Genomic DNA, 19,767 nt, shown 5'->3' with positions numbered 1-19,767 from the left:
AAAGTTACTTTATGAAAAAGAAAAAGTTATTCCTTCAAAAATAAAGAGGATGGAGGAAAATACTTGTAGAAAAAAAGTCATAAATCATTAATGAATGCCTCTTTTTTTAAGGTTTATTTGTCTGGGTGATGTTTCTTTTTAGAGATTTCTCCTTCCTTCTTAATTTCTTATTTCTCAAGTGAATTAAGATTCTTGAGTTCTCTGAATTTAGTAGTTTATATACTGTAGCATGTAGGGCAGAGGGACTCCCCTTAAAGTTTAAGTGTACATTGGGGAAAGAAATTATCAAAGTAATCAAATAGATTAATTCCATTGCCTCCATCCTGTTCAAATACAGGCCTGCTTCTGAATAACTTAGATTTCCCCCCAATGAATACTACACTGAAATTTCCCTACTTTATCTGTTTTCCTTAATGCATGTTGAATGCAGAGGTTTGGAATTAGTAAAACAGGGTGGAAGGGAAAAGCCTTCAAAAGGAGTGACTAGGCCAAAGCTGAAAAAGCCCTTTACCCATGCCACCTACTCCATTTAGTGACTACAGAACTATGTATTTCAAAATTTACATTTTGAGAAATTTTCAGTTACCTATGTAAAACATTTAGCAGCAGAGCAGCAAAAAAAGTGCAAAACAAAATAAAAAACCTTGATTAAAAAAGCCATTCCAAATTCCCTCCAAGGGACAAATTACATCTGATAGTTATGGTAACATTGAAAAATTTTTGGGCTTCCTTAGCCATCTCCTGATATGCTATGTCTGCAATCTTTAGACCTAAAGGGTCATAAATTATTGTAAAATGATTGGTTGTATTTTTCCATAGTTGTGTGTCTTAGGTAATGAGATGCATTTATTTTGAAATAAGAAGGATATGCATTTTGCTAACTTTTAGGAAGCCTTAAATCTGTTGCCCCTTAAAAAATTTTTGCAAAAAGGTCCTTATAAAACATATCCGAGTGATTTAAAATATCATTTAAAAGGCATTAAATAAATTTGAGAAATAAGATGATATTAGAAAGTTTGGTTAATGCTATTAGTACACTAAAAAACACCAAAGCTCTGGGACCTTGCATTGCCTAGTAGGTAATATTCTTTATAGAGCAAGAAAAAGCTAAGAGTTCTTTCTGTCAACAAGACCACTATTCCTAGTTATAAATGAAATATAATTTCTACTGAATTCAAAATTCTACTTCACAGTTTTCCTTTGGAATACCATAAAATTAAGGGATTTTCAATTAAATCAATTGTAACTGTGACTTAAACTTAATAATGTTGGATTTAAAATACCAATGATGTTGTGAGAGGACTAACCAAGAGCTGTATCAGGACATCCATAAAGCATCTATGTAGTCTTGAGTATGAGAGAATTGTCATTTTGCTCAATTTCCTGATAATATTTTAAAAACAGAAAAGTAAACCATAATATGAAAAAACTTCATCCAACAGGCCCAATCTTGTCTGTTTAGTCTGTGTCATAATGTAAATGTTTGTATTTTCCTACCTATTGTTTATGATCTTTAATTCTAGATACTCCTCCTTCACTTACCTCTGAAGGCTAAATAAATTCTTTTTGATTTCTTTTCATATTGTCTATAGATGACACTGTAGGATACAAAAAGAAACCTTAGTTTAAAAATCAGCTTTAAAATAATTTAACCTAATCTTGGAGCTTTAATTATATAGTAGAACTCATGATAGCAGTCATTTTGTGGTACAAAATATACAGAGTAATAGTTCTGTATATTTCTTACTCATTTCCTCCCCTCAGCTCCCACTAGAAAAATAATAATAATAACAACAAAGCATCAAATTCAAAGCAGTGTGCTGAAGCACAGAGGGCATACCCCCAAGATGGTAACTTTCAAAATTTAAAATTATATATAATCCTCATTTTCTTACCTTAAAAATTTTATGCCAGCAGCCTTTTACAATTTAATAAAGATAATACTTGTATTTTTAAAGGTTTGTTGAAAAATTCAAAGCCAATTGCTCATTTTAATAGCCAAATTAGTAATTTGTACAGCATGGGCAAAATGGAACAACATAATCACAGAGCTGTGATGATTTAAATGGAACTTTGCTGAGACAGAGGTGATTTAAAACATATCTCTGTAAAGCAGAATTATTTATTTTGACCTTTTTACAAATTCAGCCTCAACAATGAGTTATTCACTTTGCAAAACAAATATTTTAACCCAGTCCCTGTGTACTTAGTTAATGTTGAATTAAATAAGGAAGCCTGAGCCACTATGGGGAAAGGAGGAAGTAGAAATATGTACTTTAGGAGGGCATTTCAACATTGTGTGAGACTAATTATATTTAGGGAAGTGAGAAAAAAAAATCCAACACAGCAGAAGAGATCTTACAGAGTAGAACTGAAACACTCTACAGAAAGAAGGCTGAAGTGATAGTGGTCATTTAAAAAAAAAAAAACAACGATGGGCCTATGGTTTCATCATTTTAAGGCACTCTTTGTAAGGACCGCCCTCAGCTAATGCAGAATGGCACCTGTTCTGTAACTTACATTTTTAGAGCATTGCCTGGGGTGCTAGGAGGTTGTTTGTTACTTCCCTAGGCCCACACAGCCAGTATCTGTCAGGGGTGAAACTTGCACTTAGATTTTGAGGTCAACTGTCTATCCACTGTAGGAAGGATGCTTCTTATGGCAAAGTGTTAATATGTAAATAATGAGTAGAGAGAGATTAATTCATCCTCCTTTGTTAACCAAAGAGTTTATCACATTTCTGGTCTAAATTAAACAACATAAAAAGGATTTAACATAAGAACCAAAGACCTAAGAAGCAGAAATATATATGTAACAGCATTTTCCAAAAGCATTCTATGAGACTTTAACAGCAGCTTATGCTGAAATACAAGAACAAAATATATTTCCCTAATTCTAATCTCTTGAGGGTAAATTAGGTTAAAAAATGCTCAGCTATTACACAGATTTAATATTATGATTAGAGAGAATTTGCTTTATGTACTGATCAGCTGTTCTATTGGGGAAAAAAAAACTTGTCTTGGAGACAGAAAACTTTGGTGAACTTTATATGGTAACACTAACTAGTTCTGTAACCCTGGAAAAGCCGCTGAACTTCTCTGAGGTTCAATTTCTCAATCTGAGAAATGGGCATATTATTACTTACACAACCTATTTCACAGGATTTTAAGGAAAGTACTTTGAAAATCAAAAAATGATTGAAAAATAAGCTATCATTATCACACCTCAATGTTTTTTCTTTGTGACATTCTGTCAGAGTAGTACCATTGCAAAGAAAACAACAGACAATTGTCTCAAGGATATGATAAAAGGGAAAATAGAAAGAGTAGATCAAAATTCCAAGGAGCACAGAGTCCACTATTGAAGACAGTGGTCTGGGACTTGCCAATGATAACAACAAAAGACTAGAGTAGTTTTATATACTGTTAGAAGAAAAATGAGTGAGGATAGGGCAGGGAAGTGATATAGGTGAGCACAGGTAGCTTGTGAGTAGTTTATTGAGTATTGCCTAAGGCTCAGGAGGATGAATTATGTATAATGAAAAGAAAATTAGGAATAGAAATAAAAGAACACCTAGGATATGAATTGAGATGGAGCTATACATGAAGTATCTTTTCAGATCAACTAAGTGTTTTCTCTAAGACCCTAGTTATCAGTACAATTCAAGAAGACCCTGCATTGCAGAGAAACTCATAAACTGTAGAATCTAAGCCTTTGGAGATGTTTGCTTTATAATTAATTTTTAAAAAGTCTAGAGGTTCCTTTGTGGAATTTTTTTTTCTTTTAGCCCAGAACTTAATTTAAAGTCACTAATACTAATGCTAATACTCGCTAACATAGATACAGCACTTTGAAATTCACAAAGTCAATTGAAACATATGACAAAACAAGTGTTTTATCAGAAAATTAACAAGATGATATTCCAAAGAACAGTTTAAATATGATTAAAAATTTTTCATCAAGTCATCTGTGCAGATCAAAATTGAATTTTTTCTCCAAAACAAGTTTTCTCCAAATCATAGTTTTATGGCAAAGTGAAGAAGTCTAAGGCTAGTTAGTTCTCTCTGAAAATCAGTATAAAGCCCCTTTCTTCCTTTGAATCTAAATGTATACAAGCAGAAGTAGGCAGCAAAGAAAGAGGAAGAGATTATTGTGGTAATTAGGATGTGTAGCTTTCATATATAGTATTGTATTTTATCTCTTACAGTACCATCTTTCAAAGCTTAATTTCTAGGTTTTATATAAATATGAAATGTCTCAGAGAGGCATTGTGGCATAGTAAATAGAGTCATTCCTGGCCTCAGAGTCGGGAAGACCTGAATTGAAGTCCTGCTTCTGACGCCTCTGATGAAAACTCTTGTACCTACTGGCTGTGTGACCCTGAAAAGAGTCATTTAACTCCAGCTCTCCAAGATGAAAAATTGCAGAACAGATGCCAGTTTCAATAGAGAGAGTTTGCTCATCCAAACTATCTATACTAGTGAAATATGCAAATTCAGGCAATAACAAAAAGAAGTTTCTCATTATTTTCATAGCAAAGTAAATTGACCTAACATAGACTGTATTATTCTGAAAAGTAAAATTTCCAACTGGCATCATATTACAAGAGAGTTCCACTATATTGTATAACATTATTATTTTACTAGGTTATATTAGGTTAAATTTGATAGATATTCCACTATTTTGAAACCTATATTTATATTACGTAAAATGTATGTGAAAATAACTTCCCATACATAGATTTGGGAGTGTTGCATAATTTGTAGTTGCTTTTCCTTTACAGTCTTAAAATAATACAATTGCATATTTAATTTCAGACAGGTTCATGTTTCAGTAAATGCTGAATACAAGAATTTTTTATGTCTGTGTTTTCTTTTTGACTAATTTTAGGTGGTTGCCTTGGGAGATGTTCCTGATGGGACATTGGTCACTGTGATGGCTGGAAATGATGAAAATTACTCTGCTGAACTGAGAAATGCTACAGCCGCAATGAAGAATCAAGTTGCAAGGTTCAATGACCTCAGATTTGTGGGGAGAAGTGGAAGAGGTACGTATTTTCCATAACTGCATATATTATACTTATATTTTTAAGTATGCATGTACGTAATATACATATACATATACTTATAAAACATAAGATACTTATAAGTTATAATATTTCCTTGGGGGAAAATCCACTTTAAAAAAAACCTCTCATTTCCTATCATGGACATCGATTTTACATTTTTTTATTTTCTTTCACTTCTGTATTTGAAGAATGGCATTAATGCTTTTACTGAATTGGTTCTCATTGTATACTCAGTAACATAAAATTTTTTTAATGTCTTAAAAGGTGCGCAATTTGAATTATATATTTCAGGGCATAATGTTTAGCTTTTTTCCCTCATATTTAAAAGTAAAAAAAAATACATATCTAATAGAGGGTAACTATAAGATTAAAAAGTAGAGATTCTCTTTCTGAGAATCTCTGAGAAACTTTTAACTTAGGTCCCATATACTACCACTTGTGAACAAGTGATATTAGGTGGTAATTAAGATTTAATGATCTAGATTAGTGGTGTCAAATTCAAATAGAAACAGATCCCCCGAGGGCTGCATTTGACTTAGAAAACCACAAATTAACATTATCTACGTTTTATTACATTTTTATTTATTTTGTTAAACATTTCCTAATTACAATTTAATCTGGCTTGGGCCACACTTGTGAATTCTGTGGGCAACAAGTTTTTTAGGCCTTGCTTCTTTCATACCTCTGATCTAGATTGTGGAAAATTTAAGGAGTTTGTACGTAAAGTTATATTGCACACTAGTGCCATTGTAATATAACTTTGTTATATTGCTTACAATAAATCTTATATATTTATATCATGAAACATTGAAGAAGAATTGGCAATGGCATTCTAATTCAATTTCATCTGTGGTTTGCTTGTGTTATGTCCTCTTGTTACACCCATATCTGATACCCTATGTTTCCTTTGGTCTAGCTAGGAACTCAGACAACAGATGCCATTTAGCTCTATTTGTCAAAAGAGTTGCAGCCTTGTTGGTTAATTGTTATTATTTGTATAGTGACTTTTATGTTAATCACTTCGTTATGTGTGCCTGATATATTTAGAACAGCAGCAAATGTGGGTAGATGGACAGTTTAAGGGGATGGCATCGTTTATCAGGAAAGTTTTGCTTCTGCATTAAAGGATTCAAGTGTGTGTTGTTGTTTGGCCCTGACCTATGATTTCATCAGTGTTGAAAACTCCCTCCATTAGTAAAGATTGTCAGCTTTTCTGTAGTTTGTCATCTCAGAAAGTTGCCTGGGGCACTGAGAGTTTAAATGACTTGACATGGTATCATGTCTGGTACAACTTGTACATGTCAGAGGGAGGACTTGAACCCAGGTCTTTAGAATTGTCAGAGTTGTTCCCTTTCTACTATGCCACACTGACTGTAGGATTGAGTCAATTTACAAATACCTGTTATGTTAAGTAGAGTTAAAAAAAACAGGATAAATAACATTTAAAAAATTATATAATGTTTCATTTGAGAAGTTTTAAAGGTGTTAGTAAAATACATACAAATATGTAAGTATAATACTCATTTTTTAAAATATTCAATATGTATTATTTAAAAGGAACATACAGTACTCAATAAGTATTCCAGGATAGTTAAGGGAAAGTATTTAGTTTTCTAGTTGTTGTTTGGTATTTGTTGGTTCTGTTAACCTAACAGTTTGGTGTGTCTTTCAAACGGAATGTCTAGGGGCAAAATATAACATGTGATTTCTAATATAGGTCCCTAGTCCTAAGGATAATGATGTTATAAGGGAAAAAATATCCATTTAATGAAAGCATGAACAATGCTTTCATATGTAAATGTATCTGTATGATATATAAAAAGATCAGTTATTAAATATGTTTATTTATTAGAGGTACTCTCCTTTGAATAAATGGTTTTTATCTTGTGATTCTGAGACATGTTTAGAAAATATTTTAAAGACTTTAGAGGGATAGCTAGTAAAGTAATTGAGAAGCTTTTAAAAAAAATGGAGGACCTACAGCTTGGTTCCTGGCATATTCTCTGAGATAAATATCAGAAATATACTTGATTTTCAACTTTAAGATTTAATAGCTGAATGTAGTACATTAATTTTTCAAAGAAATCAAGTATCCTACTAGAATATATAGCTATCTCATGTTTTTCTTATGAAAGCTTTGAAAACTAGTTACCAATATGCCTTACATTTTATTAAAATAAGGTTTCTGGAGATACGCCGTAACTCAATTGGTAATGGTAAATAATGAGAATTTGGAAACTGCTTGCTCTCTTTTCTGTATCAAAGATCTAATCTCCAAAACACCATTGGATATTCCTATTTTGAGTGGGTGACTAATAGGTACTTTTGTTTACTTGTATAACAATGAATTGTTTCCTAAAGGTGTGGATGTTTGCATTTGGCTGCTTGATTTGTGCTGGTCTGTTCTTGAGTTTGCATATACACTGGAGAGAAAAATCTCTGCATCAGGAGGAAGGCAGTGCTTCTTTTGATTCCCTGTGAAAGAAAGAAAGAAAGAAAGAAAGAAAGAAAGAAAGAAAGAAAGAAAGAAAGAAAGAAAGAAAGGAAGGAAGGAAGGAAGGAAGGAAGGAAGGAAGGAAGGAAGGAAGGAAGGAAGGAAGGAAGGAAGGAAGGAAGGAAGGAAGGAAGGAAGGAAGGAGGAAAGAAAAAGTTGAAACTTTACATATGAAATATTTCTTTTCAAACAGGTTCACCTTCCTACATGTGATAAGTAGAAACCAAAGATATGTAAAACTGTAATTGAAAGTTTAAGTCTGTTATGTTTACTGTGTGTTGTTAGCCTTTAGTGAGATCTGATTATTGCTCCAATAGAGAGAGACCTTTTTTAAGCTATGAGAATTTGCATTCATTTCTTATTTTCCCTTATTCTACATTAAGCAGAAGGTGAGATGTTGCTGTTCCAAATGTAAGTGTCAACATCAGAAGGCTGCCAATTTTTTTTTGAAATTTGCTTCCATTACTATGAGAGTAGATGAATCTCACTAATTTTAACAATTAGTGTTCATTTTCCATGACATTCATTCCTTTTAAAGTGTCATTACTTCCTATAAAGAGATCTTAAAACTAGCCACTCTTTCATGTGTTGTTTTTAAAACTTTATGCATCAAAATATGCAATTAGAATAGACACAAAGCAAAGTATGACAAAGAAGAAAGTGAACATCCTATCAGTCACTTTATAATGTTAGTGTTGTGCACACTCCAAAAACATGTTTTTGTTGCTCCTCAGCCTCATGCAGGGTTCAGAAAGGAAGAAACAAAGGTTCTTTAAAAAAATTACCAAAAACAGAAAATCACTAGTCCCTTGGAAATAACAAGATAGTGAACATGGAAGGGCTTTCTCTTCTCTACAAAACAGATCTGTCTGGGCTGATGTCCAGGATTACCGCTCCTAACCTCAAGTTCATCATGCAACTGGGAAAACCTGCCTATCTGGCTTTTAAGGTCTTAATACCGCCCCCCCCCCCCAATGCAGTTTAAGGCTTCTGATACTCTGAATCTCCTTCCCTAAATATGTTGTTTTCCTCCTCACTACTCTCCCTTCACCAATTTAAATAGATGTGAAATACTCCCATATTTTTCCTCACTCAAAGTCCTTGTCCTTTTGATTCAGTTTTAATGTAAATTCACTAGGTCTCCGCCACAAAACAGAAATAATAGACATGAAAATATGAGACAAACATGGAATTCTATCATTGTAAAAGGAGATTGGGAGGCAAAATCTTTTAAAAAATCATATTGAGACCAGAGATTCTCATTATTAATAATATTTCACACATACATATAAATATACAATCTTATCTCACTTTTGTCAAAATCATACTTTGAAGTGGTATTATGTAATTGGCTGAAAGATACATAATCAATTTTACAAATATAGAATGATGTACTGCTTATTTCATCAGGAGAATGGATGGAAGCTTTATATAGTGGATAGAGGGCTGGTCTTGAAGTTAGAAAGACCTTGGCTCAAATACCACGTCTGATACTAGCTTTGTAATCATGGGCTAATATCACTTTTAATTTCTGAACCTCAGTTTCATTTCTAAAATGGGAATTGTTTATAATCATTAGAATCATTAATTTAGAGCTGGAAGAGACCTTATAGGTCATCTAGTCCAGCTCTTTAATTTTATAGATGAGGAAACTGAGGCCCAGGGACATTAAAAGGAACAACCACGGTAATGCCAATGGTGAGTAGGACAACCAAGATTCAAAAGCCAAGGCCCCTGACTCCAAATATAGCATCCTTTCCATTATACCACACATAATGATGAGTTTCTTTTTTCTTTCAGTTTTTCCCCACTTAATAGTACTTTATTTTTTTCCAATTATGTATGTAGTTTTCAATGTTCGCTTTCATAAGATTTTGAGTTCCAAATTTTTCTCTCTTCCTCCCCTCCTTCTTCCCCAAGATAGCAGGCAATCTAATATAGGTTATACATGCACACTCACATTAAACATATTTCTACTTTAGTCATGTTGTGAAAGAAGAATCAGAACAAAAGGGAAAAACCATGAGAAAGAAAAAAAACAAAAAACAGTGAAAATAGTATGCTTCCAACTCTATTCAGACTCCATAGTTCTTTCTCTGGATGTGGATGGCATTTTCCATCGTTAGTCTTTTGGAATTGTCTTTGATCGTTGTATTGCTGAGAAGAACTAAGTCTATCATAGTTGATCATCACAGATTGTTGCAGTTACTGTGTGCAATGTTCTCCTGGTTCTGATCACTTCACTCAGCATCAGTTCATATAAGTCTTTCCAGGTTTTTCTGAAGTCCACCTGCTCATCATTTCTTATAGCACAACAGTATTCCATTACATTCATATACCACAATTTGTTCAGGCATTCCTCAATTGGTGGGCATCCCCTCAATTTCTAATTCTATGCCACCCCAAAGAGTTGTTATAAATATTGTTGTACATATGGGTCCTTTTTCACTTTTTTATGTTCTTTTTGGGATATAGAGCTAGTAGTGGTGTTGCTGAATCAAAGGATATGCACAGTCTTACAGCCCTTTGGGCATAGCTCCAAGTTGTTCTCCAGAATGGTTGGATCAGTTCGCAACTCCACCAACAATGCATTAGTGTTCCAATTTTCCCACATCTCCAAATTTATCATTTTCCTTTTCTGTCATATTAGCCAATCTGATAGGTATGAAGTGGTACCTGAGAGTTATTTTAATTTGCATTTTTCTAATCAATAGTTATTTAGAGCTTATATTGATCTGGACAATTTAGGTTTTTGTAAATATTCATCCATTTCATTTAGATTGTCAGATTTTTTTGGCATAGGGCGAAATAGTTCCTAATTATTGTTTTAATTTCCATTTCATTGGTGGTGAATTCACCCTTTTTATTTTTGATACTAGTAATTTGGTTTTCTTCTTTCTTTTTTAAATCAAATTAACCAAAAGTTTATCTATTTTATTAGATTTTTCATAAAACCAGTTCTTAGTTTTATTTATTAGTTCAATAGTTTTACTTCCAATTTTATTAATCTCTCCTTTGATTTTCAGAATTTTTAATTTGGTATTTAATTGGGGATTTTTTTTATTTTTCTAACTTTTTAAGTGCATGCTCAATTCATTGATCTGCTCTTTTTCTATTTTATTCATGTAAACATTTAGAGATATAAAATTTCCCCTAAGAACTGCTTTGGCTGCCTCTCATAAATTTTGATATGTTGTCTTATTATTGTCATTCTCTTTGATGAAATCAATGATTGTTTCTATGACTTGTTGTTTGACCTATTTATTCTTGAGGATTAGATTATTTAGTTTCCAATTAATTTTAATCTATTTTCCATGGCCCTTTATTACATATAATTTTTATTTCCTCATGATCTGAAAAGGATGCATTTAATATTTCTGCCTTTATGCATTTGATTATGAGGTTTTTAATGCCCTGATATATGGTCAATTTTTTGTAAAGGTGCCAGGTACCACTGAGAAAAAGGTATATTCCTTTCTATCCGCATTTTCTCCAGAGGTCTATCATATCTAACCTTTCCAAAATTCTATTCACTTCCTTAACTTCTCTCTTGTTTATTTTGTGGTTAGATTTATCTAGTTCTGAGAGAGGGATGTTGAGATCCCTCACTACTATAGTTTTGCTGTCTATTTCTTCCTGTTACTCACTTGACTTCTCCTCTAAGAATTTGGTTGCTATACCACTTGGAGCATATATGCTTAGTGTTACTATTACTTCATTGTCTGTGTTACCTTTTAGCACGATGTAGTTTCCTTCTCTATCTCTTTTAATAAGATCTATTTTTCCTTTTACTTTGTCTGAGATCAGGATTGCTATGCCTATTTGTTTGTTTGTTTGTTTGTTTGTTTGTTTTTTACTTCAGCTGAAGCATAATTTATTCTGCTCCAGTCTTTTACTTTTATTCTGTTTCTGTACTTCAGATGTATTTTTTGTAAACAACATATTATAGGATGCTGGTTTTTAATCCACTCTGCTATCCACTTCTTTTTTAAGGGGTAGTTCATCCCATTCACATTCATAGTTATGGTTACTGTCTATTTCTTCCTGTTACTCATTTAACTCCATCCTCTTCCCCCTCATTTATACTTTTCTCTCTCCTTTCACTCTGCCCCTCCTCTCCAGTGTTTTGCTTCTGACCATTGCCTCCTTCAATCTGCCCTGTCTTCTATCAGCCCCTTTTCTTTCCCCTTTTCCCTCCTACTTCCCTATAGGGTAAGATAAATTTCTATACCCAACAACATAAGTATGTTATTCCCTCTTTGAGCCAAATCCAATGAGAGTAAGGTTCAAACAATCCTCACCCACCCTTCCCTTCTTTCCTTTTACTGTAGTAGGTCTTTTGCAACTCTTCATGTGATGTAATTTACCCTATTTTGCCTTCTCTTTCCATTTCTCCCAATGCAATCCCTTTTTTTCATCCCTTAATTTTTTATATCATCACATCAATGTCAACTTATACCCACACCTTCTGTCTATATATACCCCCACTAACTACCCTCATAAAGATACAGTGTTCAAGAGTTACAAATATCATATTCCCATTTGGGATGTAAACAGTTTAGCCTTATTGCATAATATGTTTTTTTCTTTCATGTTTATCTTTTTATGCTTCTCTTGAGTCTTATTAAATTTATTATTTTTCAGATCAGTTGTTTTCCAATGAGGTATTTTATATTTTTTTCTATCTTTTCATTTGATTTTGTTTGGCTGATTTTTGATGAATCATAGAGTCATTAGCTTCCACTTGCCCAATTCTAATTTTTAAGGAATTATTTTCTTTAGTCAGCTTTTGTATCTCCTTTTCTATTTAACCAATTCTACTTTTTAATGAGTAGTACTGCAGTCAGTTTTTGTCCTTCCTTTTCCAAGCTGTTGACTCTCTCTTGCATATTTTCATTCTTTTCCCAATTTTTCTTCTACCCCTCTGATTTTTAAAATCCTTCTTGAGCTCTTCCAAGAAGACTTTTTGGAATTGAGACCAATTGATATTCTCCTGTGAGGTTTCACATTTATGCATTTTGACATTGTTGTCCTCTTCTAAGTTTGTGTTTTGATCTTCCCTGCCACCAGAGTAGCTTTCTATGGTCAAAGCTCTTTTCTGGTTTTTTGCTCATTTTTTTAGCCTATTTCATGTTTGCTTGCTTTTTTAAGTTGAGCTCTGTTCCTGTGGCACAAGGGCACTGTCCCAACTTCTTGTGCTAGGGGTCAGGGACCTGTTCACCGGCTTTCTGTGCCAGGGCCTGATGTGCTGGCAGCTTGCTCACTGGGGTGGGGTGGCCTGGCCTAGTTGTGCCTGTTATGCCCTGGGTTCTAGGGCTGGCAATTTGCCTTCTGTGCTAGGACTAGAGGCTTCAAAGCTATCCTGCTGTGCCACTGGATTGCTGAACCAGGACCAAGGGGCCTCAGTTGCTGATCTGTGCTGTGGTTAAGAACCTCTCACTATCTTGCCCAGACACTATCCATGTTGGGCTGTGTTTCCCCCCAAGTGAAACAGATTTTTCCTGAAGTCCTTCTAAGTTATCTTAAGCTGGAAAATTGTTTCACTCCATATTTTTGTAGGTTCTGTAACTCCAGAATCATTTAGAGGCTTGATTTAATGTTGTTTCCAAGGGCAACTAGGGAGAGGTCAGGCAACTTCCTGGCTTTTCTCTGCAATCTTGGCTCCACCCACACAATGATGAATTTCAGTGGGGACCTGAGTCACCTGAGATGTTGCTAAGCTATTCAAATATCGATGTACACCAGCAGTTGGCAATCAGGGACCAGAGCTCAGGAGAGTTGTCAGGACTGGTTATATAAATTTGGGAATCATTTGCATAAAAATGATATATGTACCAGTGGAAAAGAGATTATCTATCTATCTATCTATCTATCTATCTATCTATCCAAACACAGGGGAGGAGGGAGGGAGGGAGGGAGAGAGAGAGAGAGAGAGAGAGAGAGAGAGAGAGAGAGAGAGAGCAAACCTTGGAAAACACAAAAACTTGCAAATACAGCATCATGGCCTCTGAGAAGGTCCCTGAATTTTCAATATTTTGTATTTTAAATAGTGAGAATAGTTTGAGTTATGGACATAAAATGCACATACTTACACAATGTACTTGCTACTTCCAAAAATCTGTTTCAAACACTAACAAGTATCAGGTTTGGTTTTTTTTAATGGTATTTTACAGAATTATATTTTATTGCTTCATTTTACTTTCTATGCTGTGAATTATTTTGTGAGGTAAATCAGGGGAATGTTGGAGTCATATCAAACTACCTTGTGAGAGGCAATTGTTAAATTTTCATTGTGAACATTCATACCTCAGAAATTGACAAATGCTACAAATCGGAGTTTGATCTGTTACTATCTAGCCTTAAGAAAGTGATTGGTGAGCTAGGTGGTGCAGTGGGCCTGAAATCAGGAAGACCTATCTTCCTGAGTTCAAATCTGTTCTCAGGGGCAGCTAGGTGGTGAAATGGATAGAGCATTGTCCCTGGAGTCAGGAGGACCTGAGCTCAAATCCGGCCTCAGACACTTAACACTTACTAGCTGTGTGATCCTGGGCAAGTCACAACCCCAATTGCCTCACCAAAAGAAAAAAAATTCTGGTCTCAGACACTTATTAACCTTGTGACCCTGGACAAGTCACTTAGCCTTGGTTTTCCTTAATTCACTGGAGAAGGAAATGGCAAACTCCTTCTGTATCTTTGCTAAGAAAACCCCATGGGCAGTATTGAAATGGGTTCCATGGGGTCACAAGGAGTTGGATATGACTGAACAACATTAACAAATTATGCTTCAGTACTGCACCCTAAGGACCATGAGGCGTTCTTATAGCCCTGCAACTGAAATCTCCTAAATATTGTGTCCCCCTGTTAGAATTTGAGTTCACCGGGACTATGATGCTTTTCTCTTTGAATCCCCCACTGTTTAGCACAGTAGTTGGACATAGTAAGTGTTTAATGAATTATTTTTCAGTCAATCATTCCTGATTCCAAAGCCAGCTCTCTATCCACTATGCACCACCTCTTATCCTTGAATGAAATAATAAACAAACGAATGAATGAGTGAATAAATAGATGAATGAATGCAATAAACATCTGGTATCACATGATTTGCCTTATAGCATGTTTTATTTCAAATGGGCATAATTTAAATAACTAAAAATATGGACCTAATTCCATTCAATCTGTAAACATTTTAGAGGGCTGTCAGATAGGTTGAAATATAATGTTTCCATTTATTTTCTCATTTTATAACAGAAAGTCCACTGTCTTCAGATGCATGCACATGCTACTCACTGCCATGTGCCAATGTGTACTGCATACATGTGCTGTACTAAGCTGAGCATCAGACTCCCTGTATCTTGTCATTGTAGAGTTTTTGTTTTTATTTTTGTATTTTGGAATTTATATTTGTGTTGTTACCTCTCACAATTTAATCATGTATAACAAAATCATGAATACATTGAGTATATAGTATTTTCTTCAGCAAACATTCCTTGGTAGTACAGTGTTTAATGGTCTGGACTATTACATTCCCCCCCACACACACACACACACAATGTACTGTATTTAGGGGATTTTTATTTGATAAGTTGTTTCCTTTATTTAGGCAATTGCATGAGAAAGATGCATTCCTACTGAGTGGTTAAATATAATAGAAGGAAAGGGAAGGACCAAAACCACTGATTTTTTTTTCTGTAATAAAATGCTTTATAGTAAATGGCTATTATTAATATATTTGAACAATTATTTCAACATGCAGTATTGATAATAGAAAATAAACCAATTCATTATTCTCACACTCCTGTTTTATGCCATAGGAAAGGGCTATTTTTAGCTATTTAGCTATGTGGACCAGTTTTCTACTTTAAGGACATCAAATAGACATGAGATTTATTGACAACAAAAAGTGATTAAGTATAATGGCAACTAAATTATACCTAATCAACTCCTGTCAAAAGTTTGCTTGCCTTTTGCTCTTGTTTATTGTTTTTAAATATACTTAACTATAGGTATACTTCCCTTTCTTTCTTTATAACAATGAAGACAGAGAAATATTTTACTGTGAAAAATTGAGTGTTCAACTAGCCTTAGCAAACTGATTTCTTTACATTGTATGGCAAATTGAAATTTTGTGGCAAAGATCTGAATTACATTTTATCTATGAAATCATTTTTTCTTACTTTGTTTTACATAGTTGAACAAAATAGCAGTGATTCATTTGTTTTATATCTTAAACTAAGCTACTTCCTCACTTTAAGCCCTACAAGGCAACATCCATAACAAGGACCACAGGAAAAGAACATTTTTGAAATGTTATATACCCTGAACAAATTCTTTGATATTTTATTCTTTGAAGATCTTATTAAGCACTTGGGAATTACTATGATTTTGTTAAGTGCTTGAGTATTACTCTGATTTTAAGTGTGTGAGTATTATAATTAGTGTGAAGCAGTCTTTGTCTTGAGAATTTTTTTAATGAATGTTATGGTATAGTAGTTAGTGGAGATAAATTGAACTCATCTTCCCATCCACCCTTTACCCTTATTTGCCAGCCTGCATATCTTTGGTCAGTTGTAGTTCATTTTGGTCTGAGTAGAGAGGAGATAGCTATCAATTACAAAGTGGCTATAAGAGAAATAATGGTTGAGTGATTTTTAGAGCTTCCTGTTTCAGCAGCAAGCATTATAGACATAAATGGTCACCCAGACAAGTGCTGAATCACAGATTGACATCTAATATATCTTTAAATTTTTTTTGTTTTTTTTTTCTTTTATGGGAAAGGAAAAGATGATATGCTATTTGTTTAATGCTATCTTGTTTTCAATGTTCATAACAAAATTCAGATCAGCAAAATTGTTCATGGGTTACCAGGTACCTCCACATTTAACATTCCTACACATTACCAGGGGGGTTTTGTTTTTGCCTTTTAGCCAAACTGTGTGTGTATGTGTTTATTCCTGTAATGGTCTTCATCTAAGTTGTCTGAGGAAAGGATCCTTTGCTAATAACATCCTAATAATAAAATGCTAATCTGCATTCAAAATAAAACAATTAACAAAAATTAACAAACTAGTTCATGGATTGTATGAACTCCCAGAGAATAATTTGAAAGATCTTAGCTTTTCCACTTCTTACCTGTGTGATCTTGGAGAAAGAACAACCTACCTGGGCTTTAATGGTCTCATTTTTCAAATGGGGTGGTTGGGGGGAATAGACTAAAGTGCTTCTGAGATATGTTCTAGATCTGTTTCTCTGATTCTATGATCTATGATTTCATGCTGGTCTTGTCAAACTCCTTGCAAAGGAATAATAAAAGAAGGATGTTTTGTAACATGCCTGTAGATGCAAATATTCTTTAGTGTACAACATACTTCTCTACCCTATAGTCTAACCCTGATTTTATTCAGTAATCATGAGGCAGTTTTTATTTTATTTTGGTCCATGTTAAGATTAAAGGTGGGAGACCAGCCAAGATGGTGGGGTAGTAAAAAGTACAGCTGAGCTCTTTACCAGAAGGAGCTAGAAAACACAGCAGCCAAATCCTGATTGATAAATACAAGAAAAAAATCCCAGTGAGTCGTTATTTCAGCCCAGGATGGCATAGGAAGACAGAGAGGTTTGCAGATATTGGGGACCAGGTCTAGCCAGGAAGGGCTTCTAGGAGCCAATACAATTCCAATACAAAGTCCAAAAGATGACCAAGGTTAGGGCAAGGAGTCCCAGACCCACATGAGGATGCTGGACCTTATGTAGAAAGCAGAAACAGGTGCAAAAAAGCAGCTCTGTCACTCACTACCCAGTGATAACAAACAGATCCGGAGGAGACTGAGGAGGGGACATGTACCTAAGGAGTAACAGTGCAGGTTGAGCAATAGTCAGGTTCCTCGGTTGTTCAATGGATGGAATGTTGGAGTTCCTGACATGGAGTCAGTAAGACCTGAGTTCAAATCCCACCTCAGACATTTGCTAGCTGTATGACCCTAGGCAAGTCACTTAATCTCTCTCATCCTCAGTTTCTGTATCTGTAAAATGGGAATGATAATAGCACCTACCTCAAAGGGTTGTTGTGGGGATAAAATAAGTTGACATATATACTTAGAGCACTTTGAAAAACTTTAAGTGTAATATAAATACTAGCTATTATTACTATTATTATTAGATTATAGACTGAGTGTGGAGCAATTTCAGAAGCAACTATCATCTATATGGATCTAAACCCAGAGACAGTGAGAGTTTCAGTTTCAACTCAGTCGGAAAATAATTAGGGCAGGAATCCCAGACCAAAGAGGAAACTGCAGTCTGTCTCTCTGAACTTGCAGAGCTTTCTACCTACCTGATAGTCAAGCAATAGCAGTCTACTCAAACTCAAACCAGGGACAAGCCACAGGTATGTTGTCTATGTTAAACCCCAGGTCAGAAATTTGTAGAACTCAGACAGAAGTAAGCAACAGTAAGACACGTCTGGGAGAATGAAAGCTTTCAGGTCCCTAGCCTGAGAGATCTCTAAGATACTACAATAATACAACACTCAATACCCCAAGAAAGGAATAGGAGGACTGATCAGGACACAAACTCAGCCCAAACATCACCTCCAGAAGTATAAAAAGCTTGGCCCTAAAATAAAATCGAAAGTCAGGAAGAAGGCTGGGAGAATGAATAGACAAAAAAATCCCACAATAAATAGCTATTATAGTGACAGGAAAGCTTGGGATACACACCTAGAAGAACAAAATCCAACAGATCTACAAAAAAAGTCTCAAAAATGCAACTTTGGCACAAGATTAACTCCTCAAAGAGGTGAACCAAGATTTTAAAACCTAGAGCATTGGTTCTGAGGACACTCCTCTCACTACTCTCTTCTTATTTGTAAGGAGAAGGCAAGAATTGAAGAAAAGGGAGAGTGTAAGAACATAGGATGGAGAGAAATACACAGATAATGTCCCTAACTATGCATGTGAATGGAAGAAACTCAGCAATAAAAAGAAGAGGATAGCAGAAGGGGTTAGAAAGCAAAATCCACAGAGAACTGGGAAGACTTCAGTGAACTCATGTAGAGTGAAATGAGTAGAACCAGTAGAACGATTTATATCATAGTAATTCTAAAGAGAAACAATTTTGAAATACAAATTCTAATCAATGCAATGACCAATTACCATTCCAAGGGTCACATGATGAAACATGCTCCCAGCTCAGAGTATAGATTCATACGTTGAATGGCTAATAAAATGACTTATGAGGAAATTTTTTTTCTTGACTATACATGTTTGTAACAGGGGTTTTGTTTTTCTTTCTTTTTCATTTGGGGAGAGAAGAGAAGGAAGGTGAAAGGGAAGGGAAGGGAATTTTTGCTGTTTGAACAAAAGAAAATTTAATTTTAAAAAAGGTATTTATTTTGTTCTTTGTTAATATAGAATCTCAATACAGCATTCTGATGCTCTTATACTATCTAGAAACTTATCACTTTAAGTAACTCTAATTGACATCATATGTCACTGACATCTTCCACCTAGATTTTAGGTCATGGAGCGCTCTTAAATTGTAAAACGACCTCACCAGGAGAGGCGCTTTTGAGATATTCACCTCACTTTGCATACTGCTAGATTTAAAATGTGTTTCCTATGATTTCCCAAGTGCTACCCTGAAATGTAAAAACATTAAATTAGGACCCACTTAAATTGTATTTTTCTCAAAGAAAATGTAAGCAAATATCCTACTTATATTTCAAGTTAGATTATTCCCTGCTTTTACCATAAAGTCTAAGACCATCATTAAGAATTTATGATTTGCATACTGCCCCCTAGACCATGTGAGAAAATCCTATAGACTTAATGGAGCATTTGCCATAGTTAAGAGTAGTGTGTGGTTCTAATTGAGTCATCATACTGAGACAGAAAGAGCCTTTCTATGGCTCAGAGCTAATGCTCTATAATAATGTAGGCTGGGAAGCATCAGCCATCTTTCTTTAATATGCATATCTAATTCAAGACTGTAAGTGGAATAGGTCTGGGCTTCTTTTAGGTGGCAATCCTCCAGGTTGTTCCACTGTCTTTTTTGCATCATTGGTAGCTGATACTCTTCTCTTGTAGCCCAATCAAAAATCATACCTACTTTGTGCACTTGAGATAAAGAGAGAGCCATCATGGAGAAAGATAGAGGTACAGTGAAAGGACCCCAGCCTCTAACATCATAGTACTTGCATTTAAATCCTAGC

At 34.6% G+C, this 19,767-nt stretch overlaps 1 protein-coding gene across 4 annotated transcripts in view; it reads left to right on the top strand.

Moving 5' to 3' along the window:
- RUNX1 (runt related transcription factor 1) overlaps positions 1-19,767 on the top strand; it is a 341,271-nt gene that overhangs the window by 214,170 nt on the left and 107,334 nt on the right. For all 4 annotated transcript variants that reach the window (XM_027875542.1, XM_027875543.1, XM_027875545.1 and 1 more), the window contains one exon: positions 4,891-5,047. In XM_027875542.1, the coding sequence (XP_027731343.1) occupies positions 4,891-5,047 (157 nt within the window). The remainder of the gene's footprint in view (positions 1-4,890; positions 5,048-19,767) is intronic.

The sequence above is a fragment of the Vombatus ursinus genome, unplaced genomic scaffold, assembly GCF_900497805.2.
Source record: "Vombatus ursinus unplaced genomic scaffold, bare-nosed wombat genome assembly UNPS02014809.1, whole genome shotgun sequence".
Lineage (NCBI taxonomy): Eukaryota > Metazoa > Chordata > Mammalia > Diprotodontia > Vombatidae > Vombatus > Vombatus ursinus.
This window is presented reverse-complemented; position numbering and strand designations above follow the sequence as displayed.